General features: G+C 52.0%; 1 protein-coding gene across 2 annotated transcripts in view; it reads left to right on the forward strand.

The window, feature by feature from the left end:
- Positions 1–526: 526 nt before the first annotated feature.
- RGS10 (regulator of G protein signaling 10) overlaps positions 527–23,271 on the forward strand; it is a 39,116-nt gene continuing 16,371 nt past the window's right edge. Inside the window, exons 1-3 of one of the 2 annotated variants that reach the window (XM_040992022.1) lie at positions 527–640; positions 10,427–10,545; positions 11,677–11,763. In XM_040992022.1, the coding sequence (XP_040847956.1) occupies positions 592–640; positions 10,427–10,545; positions 11,677–11,763 (255 nt within the window). In that variant the 5' untranslated portion in view covers positions 527–591. Of the gene's footprint in view, positions 641–6,157; positions 6,180–10,426; positions 10,546–11,676; positions 11,764–23,271 lie in introns of those variants that run through there. The other variant, XM_040992023.1, reaches the window with a different exon arrangement.

The raw sequence follows: 23,271 nt of genomic DNA on the forward strand, positions 1-23,271 counted from the left end.
GAGACCCGAACCCTCGGCCGTCCACCTGCGTGCGCGGCGTGCATGGTCCCACGCTCGGTGGACCGAGGCTGGCGGGCCAGGAGGCCAAGGCCGCAGGGCAGGCCGCGCACGGACTGCGCAGAATGGCGTGGCCCAGGCGTCCGGATCCGTGATCAGGGGGTGACCGCACCCCGGCCACCCGCCCACGAAGGCGCGCTGGGAGCCACCACGTGCCGAGCGTCCCAGCGCCGTACCCACTTCTCTGGGGCGCGGGAAGAAGGAGGGAGAACGCGGCAGCTGGAAACTGGGCGGACAAGCCCCGCAGCGGGTTACATGGACCTCGGGACACGCACCCAGGGAAACCAAGTCCCGGGGCGTTCGTCTTACTCGGGGCGCGGGGCCGGCTCCTGGCACCCTGGGGTGGGGGCAGGCAGGGCACAAGGAGCGCGCCACGCGGCGCCTCGCGGGGAGGAGGGCGGCGGGGCGGGAGCGGGACGCGCCGGGGCGGCGCTGAGCCGGCTCCTCCTCTTTACCCTCCTCCTCCTCCTCGCCTTCCTCGGGCTCAGAGCCGCGCGCCGCCTGCTCCTCCTTCCTCCCCGGGTGCCCGCGGCGATGTTTAACCGCGCCGTGAGCCGGCTGAGCAGGAAGCGGCCGCCGTCAGGTAAGCGGCTCCCGGGGTCGGCGTGCAGGGAGGGTCGGAGAGCCCCAGCGGGCCCAGGGAGCCCCAGCGGGCTCTGGGAGCCACCCGGGCCGGTGCTGTCCGCGGGGCATCCCTCCCTCCTGGGCTCGGGCGGGGCTGGGCAGTGCGCCCCGACGGGATCCCCTGCCGGCCGCGCCGCTTCTCCTCGCTCGGTCTTGCTCCAGAGCCTGGAGAGGCGCCCGGGGAAGAAGTTTGACTGAAAGACGAACGGTGGCAGTTTCCTTTTGAGTGATGGTTTGGGCGAAGAAGGAGATGCAAACACTCGCAAACTTTGGAGATGGAGCGGGATCCGGATTCCTCAGCGGACAGCTTCCCTGCGCTAGAATCCACCGGGCTGCGGGCGTGGGTGGGACGGATGCCCGCGCGCCAGGAGCAGCCGCAGCTGGAGCCCGGCGTCCTCTGGGCGGCGGCGGCGGCAGCGGCGGGGCGGGCAGGGGCTGAGGTTCTGCACCACCGAGCGGAAATGTGGGACCGCGTGGGTGTCTGAACCCCTAGGTGGCGAAGGCGCGTCTGTGGTTGACGCCAGCCACGTTCTAACTTTGGGAAGGGCTCCTCCGACTGTCACCTGGGACCGGCCTGACCGCAGTTGGGAGCCACTTGAGAGGACAAAAAAAACCCTTGCAGAGATTTCCTCCCCACCGCCACCCCACTCTTAGCCTTTTGCTCTTGATGCTTGCGGTGTCTGGACCAACCTGGGAAAGAAGAGGGACCTGGAGCCGCGGGTGTTGGGTAACTTGTCCTAAGTCAGACCCAGCAGGTGCTGGGGAGCATGTCAGTCCAGTGGCCCTGTGACATCCACCGCAGGATTCACTTCTGGTTGGTGATGCAGGTTCATTTCCTTTTTACTGGGCACATTGCGTTTTAGCAGGGAACTTTGTGGTTAAGAGATGGGAACCTGAGTAGCTGGGGCCCCATCTTACCTGTACCCCTACCCGTGGGAACTTCCCTCTGTGCATCGTGGGGACCAAGATGCAAGATGTTGATGCCCCACAGCAGCCACCCACCCATGGAAGTGCCCCTCAGGGCCTGCCATCAAATGATGCATTCATCTGGTTCATCTGGTGCCTCCCATTTGTGCAGTGTGTAGGATGAGGACAAGCCTAGCAAGGAAGGATGGCCATCGTCCACGGATGTCCAGTGCCTTGCCAGGCTCGTCCTGGTCCTATACACTGCTTGCAGGAGCCAATGGCTAACTATTTGGGAAATTTGAAGACTGCTTGCTATTTGTGAAATGGGTCTCATAAAGTAGTGGAATTGAATACATGGGGATGCCCCTTGTACAAAGCTTGTCCATAATAAATGCATAGTAACCATTAGTAGCTGCCAGGATCGTTAAAGCTGCTCTCAACATCTCTCAGGTTGCTAAATCTCTGGAATCATTTTTGGTTAGAAGATCCTCCAAAACAACTACTGAGTCAAAGGAGTTAATATGGATTTGGGTTCTTTTACCTCTAACCTGTCTGTTCCCCTAGAAAGACTGAGGACAGTTTTAGGGACATCAGTAGAGTTAGCTAATTCAGGGCAACAATTTTGATTTGAGAAGTAGGGAGACAGAAACCTCCATTAACTAGTTTGCTCCCAAATGCCGGCAGTGAACAGGCCTGAGTCAGCCTGAAGCTGAGAGCCCAGGAACTCGGCTTGAGTCTGTCCCCTGGTCCTGGCACAACCTCCTAGGGTGTGCATAAACAGGAAGCTGGACCTGGGACTGGAACCCAGGCATCCCGCTATAGGATGCAGGTGGCTTACCATCTGGGCCGAGTGTCAGCCCTGAGGGCAACAAACCTGGTGACCAGCATCCTGGGCCATGCCGGATAGCTGGGGCCTTGGTTTGCTGGTATTTTTTAGGGTTATGGTATTTTCTCGTTAATGGGACAGGTGGTGAGCCAAGCCGTCACCACACAGAGGCTCAGAGGATGGAGGGGCCACCAAGGAGGCCTTCGGACCCTGCACTAAGTTACCCATTCTGTGGGACCCCTGATTTGAACTTGGCTGCTGCCCTGCCTCTCCTCCTCCCCCCCCCCCCCCCCCCCCCCCCCCCCCGCCCCGCAAACACCTTGTCTTACGGCCTTTCCTGGGATTTGGGCCAAAACTTTACTCAAGACATGACCTTAGCCCAAACCACAGTTTTGAGCCCCTGTTACCCAGCTTTCCACATGGGACCCGCCAATTTGCCTTGCTATTGTTTTCTAAAGTGTGTCCTACCCACCACAGAGGGTGAAGGGGTCTTGATAAATGCAGGTTGCCAGGTCTCAGCCCCAGAACCAACCACTGTAGCTTGGAGATGGGAGGAGGGGCAGGCACGCCAGTTCTTGGGCCACTGAAGCAGACCCCCCTGCAAGGAGTCTGTCTGCTCATCCCACCCCCATGGCTCCTGGCTTTGTTGATAAGCTGCCAGGTTGGGCCGCACCCTGGACCCCTACCCTGCCGCCAGGCCAATGGGTGCCCGTTAGGGGAATCCTCCCCCTGCTAGGCAGGCCACCCAGGCCTGTTGCACATTATCTCATTAAACCCTTGGGAATGGTTTCAGATTTATGGTGGGGCTTAAGTTTTTATTTAGAGCTGACAGTTGGCCTCCCAACTTAATGTCTTTGCTTTCACCAGCAGCCCCAGCCTCAGGGGAGACTTCCCCAGCAGAGCCTTGGTGGCCCAGGCCTGGAGCTGCAGGGACAGCGAGGCGGGGCTGGTCCAGGCACAGGTGTGTGTGGCCGGCCCATGAGCACTGGGGCGAAGGAGCCAGCCCTGGCCCCCAGAGCAGCCGCGTGGTGGCAGGTCGTGTTTGCAGGGTGACTTCTAGCTGCTCTAAGGCCTGCTTCTCTCCCTGGCTGAACATGTGGGGTCCAAGGCAGGTGGCCATTTTCTAGAGTTTCCTGGCTGAACAGAGACTTCCCTCTGCAAGTTGAGTCACGCTCACAGCCCCTGGACGCCGGACTCCGGGAACTTGCTGTTTAAACAACACTAAATTTACCCTCTGGTTGCTTCTGCTTCCCTCAGATAGCTGCTGGCTGCTGCCGCCCAGGGTGGCAGAAGGGGCCCAGACTGGCAGGCGGCTGGCAGGAGTTGTCCCCTGCAGTGAACCTGTCCCCCCAGACTCCAGGGGCACATTCCTCTTCTGGCCACTTCCCCTCTCCTTTGGTCGGGGAGGGAACTCCTGCAAGTGCTGGGTCAAAGTCCGGCCTGCCTTCTTCACGCCCCTCACACTCCCTGGGGAGCTGGACGTCCCCACCTCTGCTTTGCCAGGTGAGGGACAGCCACCGGCCACCACCGAGTGCAGCCTGTCCGAGCGGCAGCCGCCCCCTCCTCTCAGGAGAGCTTGGCAGCTTTTCTAGAGCTGACCACTTTGGAAGGGTAGGGCCTGCCGCACCCAGCATCCCCTCCATGGTCGCCTTGCTGAGATGGCCTCCTGCCAGCTGGAGGGCTGACGGCTGTTCTCTTGCCCACTCTTCCTCTTTCCAGTTAAAAACAAATGAAGCCATTACCAGCCATCTTTATCATTTCCCAAAAGGGCGTTGCAATACCCCAAACAGCAGGAGAGATTGAATCCCAGGTACCTGGCCTGATGCCTAAGAATCTTCTAGAAGCTTTAGACAGCTGGGGGCAGGGACAAGAGGAAGACTGCTCCTCGGGGCTCCTGTGCGTGGCTTTTGAGCGCTGTGCCTGCCTGAGACTATGGATGGTCCCAAACCCCCTGGTACACAATTGGACCTGCCAATAAACAGCAAGATTATGAAAAAGACATGCATAGATCTCGAAAATACACCAAAGTAAGTTTATCTTGTAACTCATTTCCCATCCTCTGACAGGTACCCTCGTGTTCTTCCTGTATAGACACCTGTGCTGAGGTTTAGTTTATAAATTAGGGACAGTGAGAGATTTGCAGCAGCAACTGATGTTTGACACAGAACTACTGTAACATACTGAAGTAAAGTTAGTTAGAAGTATGAATGACTTATTTCTGGAAGTTTCCACTGAATATGTTGGGACTGTGGTTGTCTTGCAGGTAAGTGACGCTGAGACAAACTGATTCTCACTTAGGGGACGACCATAAATACCATTGTCTGTTTAAAAAAGAAAAAAAAAAAAAGAAGCACGCAGCCCAGGTCAGGTATAGTCCACGGACAGCAGAATTGACCAAGACTCAGGTCGCACTCCTCTGTCCCCTTGGGTCAGCTTCTCACCAGCCTGGTCTTCTCAGGTCACTTTCACTGCTGTGAGGAAAGGGTTCCCACCTCCCATTTCTCATCTCTCTCTCTCTCTCAAGATTTACTTATTTATTTGAAAGGCTTACAAAGAGAGAGGAGAAACAGAAAGACCTTCCATCTGTTGGTTCACTCCTCAGATGGCTGCAATGGGCAGAGCTGAGCTGATCCAAAGCCAGGTGCAGGGTTTCAAGCCTTTGGGTCATCCTCCATTTTCTCAGGCACATTAGCTGGGAGCAGGATGTGAACGCTGGCAGCAGAGTGATAGCTTTGACTGCAGCATCACAGCGCTGTTCTCCACCTCCGATTTCTCGCATCTTCCCCTCAGCTTTCCTCTGCAGGGGGGCGGGTCTCAGCTCCTCCCCTTCCAAGCCCGATTTCTTTCAAAGTTGTTTATTTTATTTGTGTTTATTTGAATGGCTGAGCAAGAGGGAGACAAAGAGCTCACTTCTTGCCAGCAGCTGGTTCACCCCCAGCATGACCATAGGACGGGGGGTCGGGCCAGGAGCTCCATCCACGTCTGCCCTGTGAGTGGCAGGGACTCAAGTGCTGGACCCATCACTGCTCCTCCCAGGATTCTAACCCTGGCACTCTGGATAGGATGTGGGCATGTGTGCCACAGAACCTGATCCTCTTATTAGTAGTAACATTACATTATTATTATTATTATTATTAGTCAATTGCTTAACCTTTCTGTGCCTTAGTTTTTTTTTCTGTAAAATGGGGTCAATGATGACCCCACCCCCCGGGGCTGCTGGGAAGCGGAGATGGATCTAGTACATGCACAGTGAACACGAGTGTGACTATCAACTGTTGCCCTTCCTTCCGTGCCCTCGGTTCACCCAGGCCTGGCTTTGCTTGTTCCTTGGGCAAGATTGATCAGGGTAGGACACACGTCAGTGCCAGATGCTGTGCCCAGCCCAAGGTAGGCTCTGCCCTCGCTCTCCAGACATGTCTGGTGCCAAGGCGGCAGGTGGAGGGGGTGGGGAGAGGAGCTGAGAACCAGGCCTCCACAGGGCATGCAGGGTCGCTGGGCCCTGGAGCCTGTCCGTGGTGGGTCTTCATCACCGCCTCTGGGGAAGGCTCTGCCTAGAAAGCCAGGGCTGCAGGTGGCTGCAGACAGCTCGTGGGTGTGCCTGTTTCCTTCCCTCTGGCGGAGGCTGGAGACTGTGGCCATCTGTTGTTTAGTCCAGTCAGAAGAGGATGTTGGGGTTGTTCTGCCTTCGTCCCCGAGGGTGCTCACTAGTACCACGGCTCCCTGAAGGCTGCGGAGTTTGGTCTGTGTGGACCCCAGAGCATGGAACGTAAGGAATGGGTTCCCCACTCCCTGCAGCAGGTGTCCTCAGCTTGCCCGTGGCCTTGGCCTGCTTCTTGGCTCGGGGAGGGGGAAGGGTGGGAGGTTGGAGTGTGCTGGCAGACACGGCGGCGCACAGGTGACCCCTGAGGAGCCGGTGTGGGCGTTTGAATTCCTCTGCAGCCTGGGCCCTCCTGTGAGGATGCCACCATGCCCCTGCCAGCCGTATCACCCGCTTGCGCTGTCTTGTCTTGGACGGGGCTCCCGTTATGGTTATTCCTGTGGTTATCTGCTGACTGTGTTTCCTGCAGCCCTGCCTCGCTGGGAGTTCTTACGAGCTAGGTGCTCAGTGGACACATACTTAAGTCACCTTTCGATTCAGTGTTTCCATGACCCGGACAGCTTTCTACATGTGACCAGGGGTAACCAGTGACTGCTGATTTGAAATTGGGGTAGCTTTTGTTTCTTAATGTAATACTTTTGACATAGGGTGGGTGATGGGAGGTTTTCAGTAAGTCTTGTGTCCTGTATACTTTTCCTTGCAACTTGAACCCCAAGTGGAGTGTCTGAAAGGAGTGTAGTGTGTGGGTGACTGAACCAGTTGCAACAACGTCTCAGCTTTTACCTGGACTTGAATGTTGACTTTGTTTTCTTTGCCATGCTGTGAGTTTGAATGGGAGGGGGCAGGGTGCGGCCCGCTCTGCTCCCTGTCCTCCCAACGCCGTGGTTCCATGCCTGTCTTTGAAACAATGCTGTTCCTGAAGTCAGGCAGCAGGGGTGGACAGTGTGTGCACGTGGCACGTGTGTGCCGGAGGGTCACACCTGTCTCACGTGACTTTGTTTCTCCATGGGACACCCGGTGGCCAGCCTCACCATGGCCGTCCCCTCCGCCCGTGTGGGGGAGCAGGAGAGCAGACATCTGCGTTCCTGCATTCTTGAAGCAGCGGCCTTGGTGTGGATTCTCCTCCTCTAGGGGTGCGTCGCTTGTCTCATCTGGAAGGGGAGAGCGTGTTGGGCACTTTTGTGAGCACTGCGTGATTGAACCCACGCAGAAAGCTCCACACAGTACCCAGTGCATGTGGCAAACACTTTTGCAAGCCTTAGCTCTTCAAGTATTCCCTGATGACAAATTGAATAGGAAGATGAATTTCTTGAAAGCAAATATTGGACATGCAGAAACTGAAAGGTCTAAAATGATGTAAAAGAGCTCAGGCACTTAAAAAAAAAAGATAAAATATCCTTTATTTGTTGCAAATGTGTTTTATAATGGAACGAACTAGCAGGCCCGGGCAGCTAAGCAGGCCAAAGTGGGAGCCAGTGTTATCTGAAGCTGTTCGGGCAGTGGGCTGAGCACTTTGCCTCCATCTTGCATTCCAGCAACATCTGGCGGAATCCTTCTAAATGGACACTTTTACCAGTGGAAAGAGATGGGGGCGGTGCTGAAACTGTGTGGATCCGGGCACCAGGAAGTGGGCAGCTGTGAAATCTTGCGATTGCTTAACTCTTAAGTTCAAAAGCTTGATTGCTTGCTACTAAGAAAGGTCATTGATCTCGCCTATACCAATGGACTGACTGTGGTCTTTAAAACATCCTGAAATGGCTTAGGAATCCCACTCTTGGCTCTTGTAGGGAAGCAGCAGAAGTCTCCTGGGGGGAGAGCCCTGAGTAATGCACGTGGCCTGTTAGGCAAAGGGACAGCCGAGAGCTGGACCAGAGCGAGTGGATCAATCTCGCTGGCAGTTAATGACTTGAAGAAGAGATGCCATTAAGTGAAGGGCCAGTCGAGCTGAGTCTGTACTCCGAGGCCGGCATTTGTCCTAATGGTTATCATTAAGCCCCGGCATTCATACTGCAGTGCCCTGGGGTTCAAGCCCCACCTCTGCCACCTGACTCCCCTGCTTGCTGATGAGGACTGGGAAGGCTGGGTGGTTAGATTCCTGCCTGCGCTGTGGGAGACCTGGGTTGTGTCCTCAGATCCTGCTTTGGGCTCTGTCCAGTCCCGGGATTTGGGGAGTGAACCAGAAGATAAGAACTCTCTCTCTCTTTGCCTCCTGTGTAAATAAATACCTTAAAGAGAGAGAGAGAGATTGCTGGAAATAGGTAGCAGCCACATAGCTAAAAAAATGAAAATTAATCCCATAACACCGTGGACTTAATAGTAACATAGCTATGAGCCCTGGTGTTCTGCTGGGGCTAAAATATTCCATCCATCTCCTCATCCCAGCATCTGGGAAACTACCGGGATTTTGAGATGCACTGGCTGAACTTGGCCTCAAATAAAAAGAAAGCAGAATCCAGAACCCCAGCAGGGCCTGTGCCTCAGCCCTCACGGGTAAGGGACTCTGGCTCACGGATAGCCAGTGGGCCCCCACATTCTTTGGGAATCCATGAGTGTCTCCCCCACAAGGCACACATCAACCTAAAAGTTGGTTGGGACAAGAGATCCTGCAGTGAGGTGCATGTTTCGGGCATTCCAGCAGTGCCTCTGCTCTGGACTAGGGAGCACAGTTTGTCAGCTTCCCCAACAGGCCTGTGCATTAAGAAACACAGAGGCGGGCCCTGTGCGGTAGCTTAGTGACTAAAATCCATGCTTTACATGCGCTGGGATCCCATATGGGCACTGATTCATGCCCCGGATGCTGCACTTCCCATCCAGCTCCTTGCCTGTGACCTGGGAAAGCAGTGGAGGATGGCCCAAGGTCTTGGGACCCCGCACCTGCATGAGATAGCAGAAGAAGCTCCTGGCTCCGGATCGGCTCAGCTCTAGCCTTTACAGCTACTTGGGGAGTGAACTGGAACGAAGGATGTTTCTGTCTTTCCTCTCTGTAAATGTGACTTTGCAATAAAAATAAATAAATCTTTAAAAAGACAAACACAGAGGCACAAGCTTCTGGTTCCTGAAACATGCTCAGGTGCTGCATGTTCCTCTCGCCTTGGGGACAGGGACTTGGCCCCAAGTTGTCAAGCGTGGCCGGAAACTGGATGGTCGTCTTCATAGAAACCCACACAGATCCGGCTGGTGCTGCCACTTGGAGAATGAACCAGGAGTGGAAGCTCTCTCTGTAACTGCCTTTCAAATGAATAAAGAAATTTAAAAATATATATATAGCATTAATGCCAACGATGCAAAGAGTGTGATCGGCCGGAGAGGTTCTGGCTAACTTGTCTAGAGAAGGAGAGGACGGGCTGTTTGTCAGGAGTGTGTGTGAGCCAGTCCGGCCCCTGGGGCTTGGTGTGCTTCCCCTGCCGTGGGATGACCCTGAGTGGGGGGCTAGCTCACGCACACACGCACACGCACACGGATTTTGCCTGGGTCTTAACCGTTGGAGTTGCTCTAGCTGGGTTTAGAACTGAGCCAGCCACAGCGACATTCTGTGATTTTTCCTTGACTTCAAGGAGGGATCAAATTGTGTTGAATGAGGCCTGTCTGTGGCCCCATAAGTGTGAGGTGGAGGTCCCTGACCTTGCCTCTGGGCCTGGAGGCCTGTGAGAGTCAGCCAGTGGGGAGAAGGAGCCAGCGGCACCATCGTGCTGTCCGTCTATGCATTGGCGGGGACAACCTTGGCCAAGACTCTCAGGCATCAAGGGACAGCAAGGATCGGAATGAACGCACACGCCTCCCCGAGGAACTCCACATCAGACGTTTGTAAATTAAGACAGAAAAGGCGACCGTGAGACACTGGGACCCAGACGAAAGGAAAAAGCAGCCAGATCAATTTCGTCTTTATGTAAACTTTGGATATTTGGCTCACTGTGAAATTTTTTTTTGATATCCAGTTGGATTCAAATAAAGTCAGAAAACATGGTTTATCTTGATGCCTGAGTGTTTTGGCAATTTTCTTAAGTCTTATGCCCCAAGTCAAGTCCCAGTCTTGCTCCAGATGAGCTGACAGGGGAAGGGAGATGTGGTGGGCAGCTCAGTCTGGGCTCCCTGGGAGGGGCCGCTGGGCCCCGTGTGGGGGCTGCCTGTGCGGTGACCAGTGGGGGATGTGCATGTTGGTGCATGGCAAGTCTTCACCCCGCCCCCACCCTCAGCCTTTCTGTGAAGAGCAGGGACTCCTATAATGTGCCCTGTTGCCAGGCGCCTGGAGTATGACTTGTATATGTAACTTGACATGTGTCAGCTGTGTGGTGCTGGTGGTGGGGGATGGCCACAGGCACATGCTGGCCTGTGCCGGGGTCTGTGTGTTAGCCGTGCAGTGCTGTACACGTGACAGTATCTGCAGGCTGTGATGTGGTCTGTGCTGTGCCTTGCAGACCTCCATGACAGCGACAGCAGCTCCAGCAGCAGCCACCAGACCCTCAGGAGCACGGCCAGATGGGCAGCATCCTTGGAGAATCTGCTGGAAGACCCAGAAGGCGTCAAAAGATTTAGGGTTTGCCTTTTTCACTGTTCATCAGGGTTGATGCGGGGTCTACTGAAGGCTGCCTGTATGGAGGGCGGGGAGCAGGGGACAGGCCAGTCCTAAACTCTGCCTGTCCTGGCTTCAGGGTAAGAAGGTGTTAGTGTGACCACATGGGCAACGCTGGCGCAGATGGCGTTAAGGGCACTTACAGTCCACTCCTGGTTTTGTGTAGTCGGGGGCAGAGGGGTGGGGAGACCAGGAACATGTCGTTGCTGGGGTCTGTAGGGAGGGTTTCCAGCTGTGTGACCCCTGGAGGAGGCGGGGAGTGGGAAGTCTCAGGATGCAGGGTCGATGGAGTGTAAGAGTCGGGCAGCACGGACATGGCGAGGACTCAGCAAGGAGGAGGTGGGAGGGGGGTCAGTGTCCCATGGAAGTCCCTTTCTCGGCCACCCTCAGGGATAAGGTGGAAGGCCACGTGTGAGTTTTGAGAGTGTGTTCCAGCAACTTCTATGGTTAGGTCATGAGTCAGACAGGAGGAGCCCTCATGCTGCCAGGCTCCTGTGCCAGGGCCCCAGTTCCCAGTGGCCACTAAGCCACTGTGAGCCTCACACGACTTCAGGGAGGCCTGTGCACTGAGGAGTGACTCGCTGTGCCACAAACCCTTCAGTTGCGGCCAAATGGAAACACACCTTCAACTCAGAATAGTTTTCTTCCTGGCATTTGTAGACAAGCCTGATGTGTTTTTCCCCCTCCTTTTGTTTAAAAAAAAAATGGGCTTGATTTTAGAGGAATGCACTTTGTTTAAACACTGTCTGGAAAGAACTAATGTATCTCCCATTTTAATTTACTTTTTTGGTAATTTATTGTCAGCTAAGCAATGTGAGTAGATTCCAAACTCATTTTTATTCTTCCTTACTACGTCAAAGCAGTTAAGGTCAAATGCATATGAAATCTTAGCTTGTCCATTCAACATACTCTTCGTTTCTCAGGGTGGAGATCTTTATCGTTCCAATTTTAGTATATGTGCTGCCGAAGCCAGCACAGGGGCGATTGGACCATGCTCAGCTGGTGAATTTTGCTCACTCGGTGATCATAGGGACATGCCTTATTATTTCTTAAAAGGAGACTCATTGAATGATTGGTTTTTGTCTTTATTCATAGGAATTTTTAAAAAAGGAATTCAGCGAAGAGAATGTTTTGTTTTGGCTGGCGTGTGAAGAGTTTAAGAAGATGCAAGATAAGAAGCAGGTACCCCCTTTGCTGGCCCATCACTGTCTTCCCCCTGTGGTTATGAAGTCGCAACTGCCTTTTCAGTAGACCTGGAAATTTTATCTAAGGAAACTTGATTCCAATTAGATTGGAGGGAAAAGTTCAGTTTCAGATCGGGTTTGTCATGTTGATCAAATATTAATAATTCAAAAAGGAGTGAGTGAAGCTGTTTTTAAAGGAAGCTATCCAAGTGGATCAAGGTTTAAAGTTGAAACAACTGCTTATGTTATTTGGAGATCTGCCCCGTTGGCAACTCTGGATGCAGCTGTGTCGTGACAGAAGCACTGTATGCATCTTATAGGTTTGCCTGCCCATGCACCTGCCCAGAGCCTCCATCCAGGCACCTGCCCAGAGCCTCCATCCAGGCACCTGCCCAGAGTCTCCTGTGCAGAAAGCTGCTGAATGTTCTTCAGGGTAGGGAGTGCTGTGTTCAGAGCAGCTTCTCATCCCCATTAGTTGAGTGTTCTGCCACTGACGGTTGGAGGCAAGCAGGTGGATGAGGTTATGAGGAAGAAGGCTGCTCATTGGGTGGTGGGTCTCTAGGGCCTGTGTCCACGTATTCCTAAGAGGCTGCCTGCCAGGCAGAAAATGATGTGAATGAGTGGAGCTGCAGGCAGTGGTGGGGTGGTGGAACTTTTTTTTTTTTTTTAATTTGCAACCTTGCCAGCCAAACAAAACACAGCCTTAGCCAGATGTGGCTTGTGAGCAGCCAGCTTTCGAGCCTTTGCCTGCAAAAGCTGAAGTCATGGGGCTGGCAGGTCTGCAGGCAACAGGTGGGAATATGTAATTCACTGGGCAGGTCTAAAGGAGGGAGGGGTATGACCCCTCCTGCTCCTTCCTTCATCTGCAGGTGCAAGGACAGATTCTAAGAGGGGCTTGCTCTAGTTTGGATTTTAGGTGTTTTAAAAGCCCTCTCTGGGTAGGACCCTTGGCCTTTGCCTCCTTCTAGCCTCCTCCTTCCCTAGGATGTCTTTGGTTGAGGCCTCCTGGGCAGTGAAGGCCTCTGAGGAAGTAAGAGCAGGTAGAAGGACCTACTGGGAAAGTGAGGACCCCTGGTTCTCCTGTGTCTCAGCAACTAGGACAAGGCAATGGTGTGCACCTGCTGCGACCAGCTCAGAGTTGAGCAAGTGAGCAGGATAGGCCAGGCCTCCCATGCTGGGTAGATGAGGAAGTTGCTGTCTGCCCCTCACATGACACAGAACTGGGACTTGAACCAGGACCCTGAGGTCACCCTGGGCACCTTTTGTCCACCTGCTGCTGTGTGTCGTGGTTCAGCGGAAGCCATCCAACCCTCATGGAGTGCCCACTGGGCCCCAGGTGCTGTGCCAAGACCAGGGATGAGCCAGATGAGCAACTTGGGAGAAGGGAGGAAGGCTTTGCAGGTTCTGTGAGTCTAGAGCTGGGTCAGTGAGGGCATGGACTTTGAGTCAGTAGGGAGACCCTCTGGAGGAGTAACTTGTAAATGGGATCTGAAGTTGGGGGTGCGGAGCAGTCTTCCCTTGGTAAGAAGGACAGATGAGGGGAGGGAAGCTGTCATGGTGTATTTGAGGCTGGGGAACCTTGGGGAACTTTGCATGCTAGCCCGGGAAAGCTGCTGAAAGACCAAAATCCTATAGACAGAGCTTGCTTAAGTACATAGCCTTCCCCCAGAGCCCCCTATGAGACAGGTGGGCGGGTTATGCGGAGGCAACACCCAGCTGGGGATCCCTGGGGCAGCTGCTCCTTACCCGAGGCTCGTTACAGGCAGGGCAGTTCTCTCTGGCTCCAGGCCTGGGCATTCTGTCTTGTGGGGAGTACAGCCTGGGTCTGAGCGCTCAGCCTGTGAGCACTGGAGAAGGCTGCAGGCGCTTGAAGCACTGGCCTAACGGAATTTTACAATCAAACTTAGCACATCTTGCTGGGCAGGGCATCTGTGGTGGGGTTTCTCTCTGTCCTGGGTCAGCTGGGGCCGTTGTGTGGTCGATGCATATCTGTTGCCCTGTGCTGTGACCTTGGTCAGGGCCATGGACTTGAGACATGAGTAGGCTTTCTATCCATCTGGGGCTTTGTTCCCAGAGACCCTGTGTCCTGGTGTCTTCCCATCTCTTAATATAGAAGGAGCTTAACACGGGGCGTCCACGGGGACAGTGACACCTCCTGTGCCCTCTGTGGGGTTTGTGGTTGTCGTGCCTTCCTGGACTCCGTATTCAGCAGTCAACTTTATTTTTCTCTTTCTTTTTTTAGTTTAAGGTTTATTTATTTTTATTGGAAAGTCAGGTTTACAGAGAAGGAGACACAGAGAAAGATCTTCTATCTGCTGGTTCATTCCCCAAATGGCTACAAAGGCCATCTGATCTGACCCAAAGTCAAGAGCCAGGCTTCTCTTCCAGCTCTCCCCCGCAGGTGCAGGGTCCTAAGGCTTTGGGCCATCCTCTATTGCTTTCCCAGGATACAAGCAGGGAGCTGGATGGGAAGTGGAACAGCTGGGACACGAACTGGCGTGCTCTGTGATTCCAGCATGTGCAAGTGAGGATTTAGCTACTGAGCTGCGGTGCCAGGACCCAGCAGCCAACCTTTAAAACAGTTCTTTTCCTTCTCACTTTCCTTGCAGTTTAAGATTTTTCTCGGGCCCAGTGTGATAGCCTAGCGGCTGGAGTCCTCACATTGCATGCACTGGGATCCCCAACTGGGTGCCGGTTGTAATTCCAGCTGCCCCGCTTCTTACTCAGGCACCTTTGGGTTTGGGGTTGCTTGCCAGCCTCAGCACCACACTGGTTCTGACGCATGGCCTGTGATGTGCGTGCGGCTAAGTCCAGCTCAGACCTGGGGGACTCAGCTGCCTGTTGTGGTGTTTGTGGGCCTGGCTCTACACTGCCCACGGCGGCAGCTGTTCCCTGGGCTATGCGTGAGGACTGGCGAGGGTGGGTATAGTCCCTTGATGCCTTAGGAAAGCACCAGTGAGATGTCTTCCTTTTCAAAAGCGGGAAATGAAACCCAGTGGATGCTTTCTTCTTGGGAGGTTCCTGGATTCCTTTAAGCTTGACAGTTCTCAAAATGTTCCTTAGGTTCAGCCCCCTAGAACCTTCTGAAGCAAGGAATGTGGATCTTAAATGATCAAGGTAAGAGCGGTGCCAGTGGTAACAGTGGCTGTTGTCTATGCCTGTTTTGTCCCAGGCACTGCTCCAAGAGTTTTTATATGGGTAATCTTATGTAATCCTCAGTAGCCCTGCAGGGCAGGTGGCATTATTATACCCATCTTAGAGGTGGAAAAGCTGAGGTTCAGGTTAAAGTGAACACACGGAGAATTGATGTCTTGTCTCTAACTGCTTTGGCTGCCTCTCCTGGTCTTTAACATGTGTTTCTGGATAAAAGGTATAGACCACTCTGGTTCCTCCATCACACTTAGGAGGCATCTCTTAACTGTCTACTTTGTTTTCCTCATATATCTATATAAAGATTTATTTAGCCATTTTAAAGACAGAGTTACATGTCACGCCCACGCTCCTATCGACCCGCAATAAGAGGCAGACGCGAGTGAAGTCTTCCGCGGTAGTCTTTATTGTGCACACCAAGATGATGAAGAGGAAGGCCCCGACCCAGCTCGTGCTCTCGCTCTTATCGGGGATGGCTCCGCCCAAGTGGCGGCTTATTGGTGAGCCTCTAGACCACGCGCCAATCCTGCAGTTTGGATAGGGCAAGAGGCCTGTGCACGCGCTGATCACGCCGCTGTTCACGCGTCAGCCCTCAGCGCATGTGCAAGCGCCTGCGCAATACTCTCTAATGTACGTGACAGGAGCTACTCCTGCTGACGTGTTTATTTCCGCCAGGCGCCATCTTTAGGCCACCGCGTGTGGCAATCAACATCACCTCGTGTGGCAATCAACATCTCCCCCTTTCTTCTTTACAAAAAAAGCCTGTCTTAGGTTGTGGCTTGGGATACTCTTTACCCGTCTAGGGAGATCATTGTCAGATACCAATGGCCTCCTGTCTTAGGTGGAGACATCCTAGCCATCTTACCCGTCATTGGCAGCAGTTTGTAGAGAAAGTTGGCAAAGGTCAAGCTGCTGACATGGGTCACCCTTCCGCGTGCAATGGGCAATCCCAGCGGAGTGCAAGGGCTGACCCTGAATGAATAAGGGTTGTGTGCACACCCAACTCGGTGCAATGCCGTGACGGCTCGAGGTGCTAGGGCTGTGCATTGGATCTTATTCATTATTGAGCATGGTTAACCAAGCCTGGGGGAGGCACCCTCTTGAAGGGCTAGAAGGGCCTGGCGGATAATCACACGATCTTGAGCAGCCCTCTGTCTTATGCGATAGAGGCAAAAAAGGGCAAGCGCCAACCCGCCGCATAAGAGCGAGAGCAAGACCCCCACTCCCGCCCATTCCTTTATAGAGGCCGCAGCGGTTTTGATCCAGTCTGTCATGGAGTGTGCTATTGAAGGATCGACTCTGGTGGAATTAATCTGCACGATCGCGATCCTTAGATCTTGTTGAAGCTCGTCGAACTCTTTGGTCCAATTTCCTAAAAGATAACTAGACAGTTGTCTGGACAAATTAGCAGCATGTGAGCCATTAACAAAAGGAACCGATGTCACACATAGGCCAGGAAGACGCCATTGACAGCCTAATTGTGCTACTTCCCACAGGGTGTCGACCTGGTCCTGAACCAGATCGACTCTCTGATTCAAGACCATCAGGCCCCCTTTTAGGTGGCTATTAATGTGGGCCTGATTTTGTAAGGCTTGGGCTGTAGCAGCAGAAATGTTATTTAAGGCAGTGGCCGTCTGTACAGTGGTGGAAAGGGCCACGGCCGCCGTAGCGGAGGCTGCAAGAGCTACGGTAATAGCGGCTATCAGAGCGGCCGTTATCCCAAAATCCCTCTTCTGGCGATATAGGGTCAGAGCAGTGGGGGTGTCCACGGGCCAGGGAAGCCATCTCGGGATGTGCATCACAACAGCTCCATCCCAGTCATCAGTGGCATTCCAGCATTGTGCCAATTTGCACCATTTCTCAGAACAATTCAAAGATGACACTGGTTGGCCTGTAGATTTAAACAGCAGGAACAAAAACGGAGGAATCACACAAACTGGAGTGGAAACAAAACTCTCTGTCCTAAATTCTTTGGTAACATTTAACGAGGTCTCAAAAGGTTCCGTAAAATTCCAGGTAACATTGGCAAGCATTATCTTGCCTCCTCTCAACATTGAAAATGGTTGCAAATCTGTACAGGATCCATTAATTCCACAAAGAAGCCACTGATGCCAGGGATTCACAAAAATAGATTGTACTGGATTTTGATATGTATAATTAAGGCCACTATAGGAGTTATTGCGCCAGGTACCCATAGCAGGAGAAAAGGTATATTGGCCTCGTCTGGCCCACATAACCATGGGGGACTGACAGGAGGTCCATGGTTTCAAAAGTTTTGATGAATAGGGCGTGGAACAACGGGGCATCCATTTTGGCTGTGATGGAATCGTCAGATTTCTATTAAGATGGCGGAGTGGCATAGCCCCGAAAATTATGGTGGCATTGGCAAAAGGAGCGGCCTCAGTAGATGGCGACTGTGTGGACAACAAAGTTTGCCTAAGCCATTGATCTAGCTTCTGTGTCCAGGTTAACTCTGGCTGATCTACCCACGCAGCTGCCTGTGGAGAAAAAGTAACACAAGAATAATCCTCGCTGGCAGAGCCACTCCAAAACTGAAAACATAGGGAGCCACTCAGATCCAAATTATAGCTTGTAACATTGGCCTCTTCCATATCCATAGGCAAATATGGCAAGTCAAGGGTCTCATTTGTGGTAAAAAAGCGAGGAAACACAGCCGCTGTATGGGTGACCGGCAGGGGCCGTGGAAAGGCAGTTAGAATGCCCCAACGATGCTCAGTCATGGCTAAGCTGGATAGAAGCAGCACCCCAACTAGCACTAACAGGGTATTACCCCGAAAGGGAGTCACGATTCTCATTCTCAGCGGCGTCCTCTTCGTCCTCTTGCGAAGGCGCTGCTTCAATCGGGCCTGGACAGCTGCGGGTCAATCGTGACGGAACCCAAATCGGGACTGGAGCATCCTGTGGAAACACACAAATAGCTCCTCGAGCTTGTCTTATTACCGGGTCTGGACCTTTCCATTTAGTTTCTAATACATCCTTCCATTTGACCCATGACTGTTCTTTAGTAGAAGGAAGGGAATGCCGATCAGCGGCGCTCAGGCCTTTCTCATCTAGCTGTAAAAAATTAATGGTAAAAAGGGCCAGGGCCAAAGTGGCCCGAGGGCTATGGCTAGTGAGGCCAAATGAGTCCCAGGCGGTTCTCTGTTTTTGTATGTATTCTTTAATGGTGCGATGAGCGCGTTCAATTATTCCTTGTCCTTGTGGATTATATGGGATACCAGTAATTAATTTCACACCCATCTGTTTGCAAAAGGCATGAAATTTCACCGAGGTATAGGCAGGGCCATTATCAGTTTTGAGACATTCAGGTTTACCCCACGCGGCCCATGCTTCTAGGCAATGTTGGATTACATGAACAGCCTTTTCCCCAGTTAGTACTGATGCAAAAAGTATGCCTGAAAAGGAATCAACAGATACATGTACAAATTGATTTTTCCCAAAGGAGGGGACGTGTGTCACGTCCATCTGCCATAGTTGATTAGGCCTCAATCCTCTGGGGTTAACCCCTTCATGCGGAACAGGCCTAAATTCGCAGCAGGCAGGACAATCAAGAACAATCTGGCGTGCCTCTTTTCTAGTAATCCCAAATCGAAGTCTAAGGGTCTGGGCTGAAACATGAAACTGTGAATGGAATTGGCGGGCCTTCTCCTCTGAGGAAGGTGGAGACACAAGCATCATCAGAACCTGAGTCCTGGTGGCGGCGTCTGCAAGAGCATTTCCTCTAGTTAGTGGTCCCGGTAGCCCTGAATGGGCTCGAATATGGGTTATATAAAAGGGGTGGTTTCTATGCCAAATGGCCTGTTGAATTTGTTTAAAAAGATCTGCCACCGGGCCGGACTCTGAAATAAAGCCAGCGGCCTCTAAAACATTCACCGCATTCACCACATATAGGGAATCAGAAACAATATTCAAGGGCTCTGAAAAGGTTTGTAAGGCAAAAAGCACCATATGACATTCCACTCTCTGAGGAGAGACTGTTGAAAAGGACTTGGTTATTATCCTCTCTTCAGCAACCAGGGCTCCAGCTCCTGTCGAGGAGCCGTCAGTGAAAACTGTCAAAGCACCAGTAAGAGGATGAGAGCTGGTTTTCTCTGGAAAAACCACAGGATGTCGCTGTAAAAATTGTAATAATGGGTGTTTTGGAAGATGATTATCAAAAACTCCTTGATAGGTAAACATTAAGATGGACCACTCATTGCTACACCCACTCAGCACTTGTAATTGTTGAACAGTATAGGGAACTACTACGCGGTCTGGATAGCGCCCAAAATGACACAAAGCTAATTTTAACCCCTTAAGTACTATGGACGCGACCGCAGATGGATACCATTGAATAGACTTAATCTGAGAAATCTGAGAATGAATCCAAAGCAATGGGCCTTGTTGCCATAACACAGCAGTGGGGAAAATCTCTGTAGCTAACACACATAATTCAAAAGGCTGATCTTGATCTAGGCGAACTAATTGAGCCTTCTCTATGGCCTCTTGAACTTTCACTAAGACCTGTTGTGCCTCAGGTGTGAGTGTTCGTCGGGAGGCAAGATCAGAATCGCCTTCAAGTAGGGCGAACAGGGGCTTTAACTCCTGAGAAGAGATCTTGAGGAAGGGTCGTAACCAATTAATATCCCCCGCTAATTTTTGAAAATCATTCAGTGTTCGCAAATGAGACATTTTAAGACTTATCTTTTGAGGCCTAACATATGTTTCTGTGATTAAAGATCCTAAAAAGGCTTTTACCTGCTGCATTTGAACCTTCTCAGCTGAAACTATAAGGCCATAATTCTGTAGAGCCTGCTTCAAATCAACATAAATCTGTAATAACTGGTCTTGTTTTTGGGCACAAATTAGAATATCGTCCATATAATGGACAATACGAGCTGTTGGAAACCGGTCTCGTACCGGCTGTAACACTTGGGCAACATAAAGCTGACACATGGTGGGGCTATTAGCCATTCCCTGGGGCAATACTTTCCATTGATAACGCTTATCCGGCTCTTCATGATTAACAGAGGGAATAGTAAAAGCAAACCTCTCCCTATCTTGCAATGCTAATGGTATAGAAAAAAAGCAATCCTTTAAATCAATCACTAATAACGGCCAGTGTTTAGGGAGGGATGACAAAACTGGGAGGCCCCTTTGAACAGGACCAAAGCATTGCATCTGTGCATTTACAGCTCTTAAATCATGCAAAAGGCGCCACTTTCCTGATTTCTTTTTGATAACAAAGATAGGAGTATTCCAAGGAGAAACAGAGGGCTCTAAATGTCCCAAATGTAATTGTTCCTGAACTAATTGTTGAGCAGCTTGGCATTTCTCAAATGATAGCGGCCATTGGGGAACCCAAACCGGTTCGGCTGTTTTCCAAGGTATGGGCAGCTGCATACCAATGGCCGCTATTAAAAACCCAGGCCTTTACGGCCTGGATTTTCCCGAGGTTCAATTGGCTGGACAATACCTTGATTCTGTTTGCCTAAACCTTTTCCCTGTATATAGCCCATTTGTTTCATTAGTTTTCGAGAGGTCTCAGAATAACCGGAGGCATTGGAGACTAACCGCACCCCCATCTGTTGAAGAATATCTCTTCCCCAAAGGCAAACCGGTAGGTCCAGGACATAAGGTGTGACTGTCCCGCAGTTGCCTTCCTTATCCTTCCACTGTAGGGCTCTGGCACTTTGGGATGGAGCTTGTTCAAACCCCAGGCCGCGTAAACTATGGGAAGTTCGAAGCAAAGGCCAATCACGCGGCCAATATCTAGAGGTTATAATGCTCTTATCAGCTCCTGTATCTAAAAGTCCCATAAACGGCCTGTTTTCTATTTGTAATTTAAGCATAGGTCTATCAGCCATATCCATCATTAAATTTATATTAGAGATCTCTACTTTGGTCTGAGAGGAATCCTTCATTTCAGATAAAACTGGCAAAAATATAAGTTGAGCAATGGGGTCACCTTGGGCAACAGCGAAGGTACCTTGTGTTGTTGAGCATAAAATCGACAAGGAATCAGCGCCCGGGTGTAAGACCCCTGGTGTTACAATAAAGCCTTGCGAACTCAGGGCGGCACGGCCCACCACAAGCCCTAGTTTATCTGGCGGCATCGTGCCTGTCAGGGTAACAGGAATTGGCAAGATGCCATCTTCTGTTGTTAATAGGACTCCGGTGGCGGCACAGAGGTCCATACTTGCTGGGTGTTGGCGCGGGTTGGGCTCTTCTGTGTGGAGCGATAAAATGCCCGAGGGACTGAGGGGACCTGGGTCTTTGGGCCCCACTCCCCGTTTTTTGATTCCTGAGTGGGAAGTGGTCGCCCTTCAATGTCTTTGACAGATTTACATTCATTAGCCCAATGTTTTCCCTTACGGCACCGTGGACATATTCCGGGGACTTTACGGCCTGGCCCGGCGCGGCATTCTTTCTTCATGTGTCCTGGCTTACCGCATTGAAAACATACCGGCAATGTCCTCTCTCTGGGGGAGGCCTTTAAAATGGCCGCCGCCAGGCCATGTGCGGTTAGAGGGCCTCCTGTATCTCTGCAAATTTTCAGCCAATCCGTCAGTCCCCTGGCTCTACGATCTTTTATCAAGGCCCTGCATTCTGCATTACACTGTTCCCAGATAATTTGTTCCATCATCTTATTTGTTTGCTCTCCTTCTCCAAAAGTTCTCTCCACTGCTTGCATTACTCGAGCAACAAAGTCAGCAAAAGGCTCATCAGACCTCTGCTTTACCTGTGTTATCCCCAACTGCTCCTGTCCTTTAAGGGAAATGCCTTTCCAGGCCCTAATTGCCGCCTCGGCAATCTGTGTGTATACTTGCCAGGGGAAATTATTTTGATCATTGGCGTATTCAGCCTGTCCAGTAAGCATATTAAACCCCCATCTTCCAGCCTCGCCAGCACGTCTATGATTGGCGTGTGCCGTCACGGCCAAATATTCATGCCATAGGCCCTTCCAATTTAAGTAAACACCCATATTTGGGAGGACGGCCTTCACCACAAACTGCCAATCTGACGGAGTCAAAACCTGTCCACCCAACCGCTCTAACAGGGATAAGGTATAATTGGCATGAAGGCCATATTGAGACACAGCTGCAGCTAATTCTTTAATTAATGAGGCCTCCACCGGGTGATGTACTCTCTGGTTCCCCTGTTCAAGTACGGGGAATGCCTGTTGAAGTTCCCGTTTCACTTCATTACTAAGAAAAGAATCATTTATCATGGGTAAGGGGGGCGCTGAAGGCGCCGGAGTTGCGGGTGCCTCTTGGCTCCGCCCATTGCGGGAGGAGGGGCCACAACGTCCCTCCTGGGCCTCGCGTTCCCTGGAGTCTTTCTCACCTCTCCTTTTTCTATTATAATCTTTTCTTGGTCTATGCTCTTCCTCTGAGTCTAAAGATTCTGTATCTGAGGAAGAGGGAGCTACTTTTAACTTCTCTAAGTCCGATATCGGGTAAAGGGAAGATTTTTTCTCTTGACTATGGCCATTTTTATCGTTTTTCTCATTTTTCTTGACTCCCTTTTCTCGTTTAAGTTTGGTACCAACTCTCTCCTCCCGCTCTGTTTCTGAGAGGCTATCTTGGGCTAATTGAAGGCAATCTCGACCCTGAGTCACAGCTTCTTTGCACCGGTCGTCTTCTAAACATGCACGAATCAATCTCCATAGTGGCATAACTCCCGGACTCAAACGGTCACGCTCCTTAGCTCTCTGTAAATCTTTACCGAGTTTCTCCCAGGACCGCGGAGTCAATGATCCGGAAACCACATACCAGGGCGCATGACGGTCTACTTCTTTGATAAAGCCTTCCAGTGTGCGCTCATTAATCTTTAAGTTGCGCGCCTTCAAAACTGCCTGTAAAGGCTTAATCAAGGAAGTCTGCGCACCCATGTCTCAGGGTTAAATTCCTCAAGCCCAGTAACGCCTCCCTCTCAGAGCTCCTTACCTATTTATGGCCGCGGTTCTGACTTCTCCCCGTATGGCACGGGGGGCCTTCCTCTAGGTCCCGAAATTTCCCGGGTTTTCGGCACCAGTTGTCACGCCCACGCTCCTATCGACCCGCAATAAGAGGCAGACGCGAGTGAAGTCTTCCGCGGTAGTCTTTATTGTGCACACCAAGATGATGAAGAGGAAGGCCCCGACCCAGCTCGTGCTCTCGCTCTTATCGGGGATGGCTCCGCCCAAGTGGCGGCTTATTGGTGAGCCTCTAGACCACGCGCCAATCCTGCAGTTTGGATAGGGCAAGAGGCCTGTGCACGCGCTGATCACGCCGCTGTTCACGCGTCAGCCCTCAGCGCATGTGCAAGCGCCTGCGCAATACTCTCTAATGTACGTGACAGGAGCTACTCCTGC

Source organism: Ochotona curzoniae, unplaced genomic scaffold (genome assembly GCF_017591425.1).
Source record: "Ochotona curzoniae isolate NIBS_2020 unplaced genomic scaffold, NIBS_Ocur_1.0 contig_66, whole genome shotgun sequence".
In the NCBI taxonomy this organism is placed as follows: Eukaryota; Metazoa; Chordata; class Mammalia; order Lagomorpha; family Ochotonidae; genus Ochotona; species Ochotona curzoniae.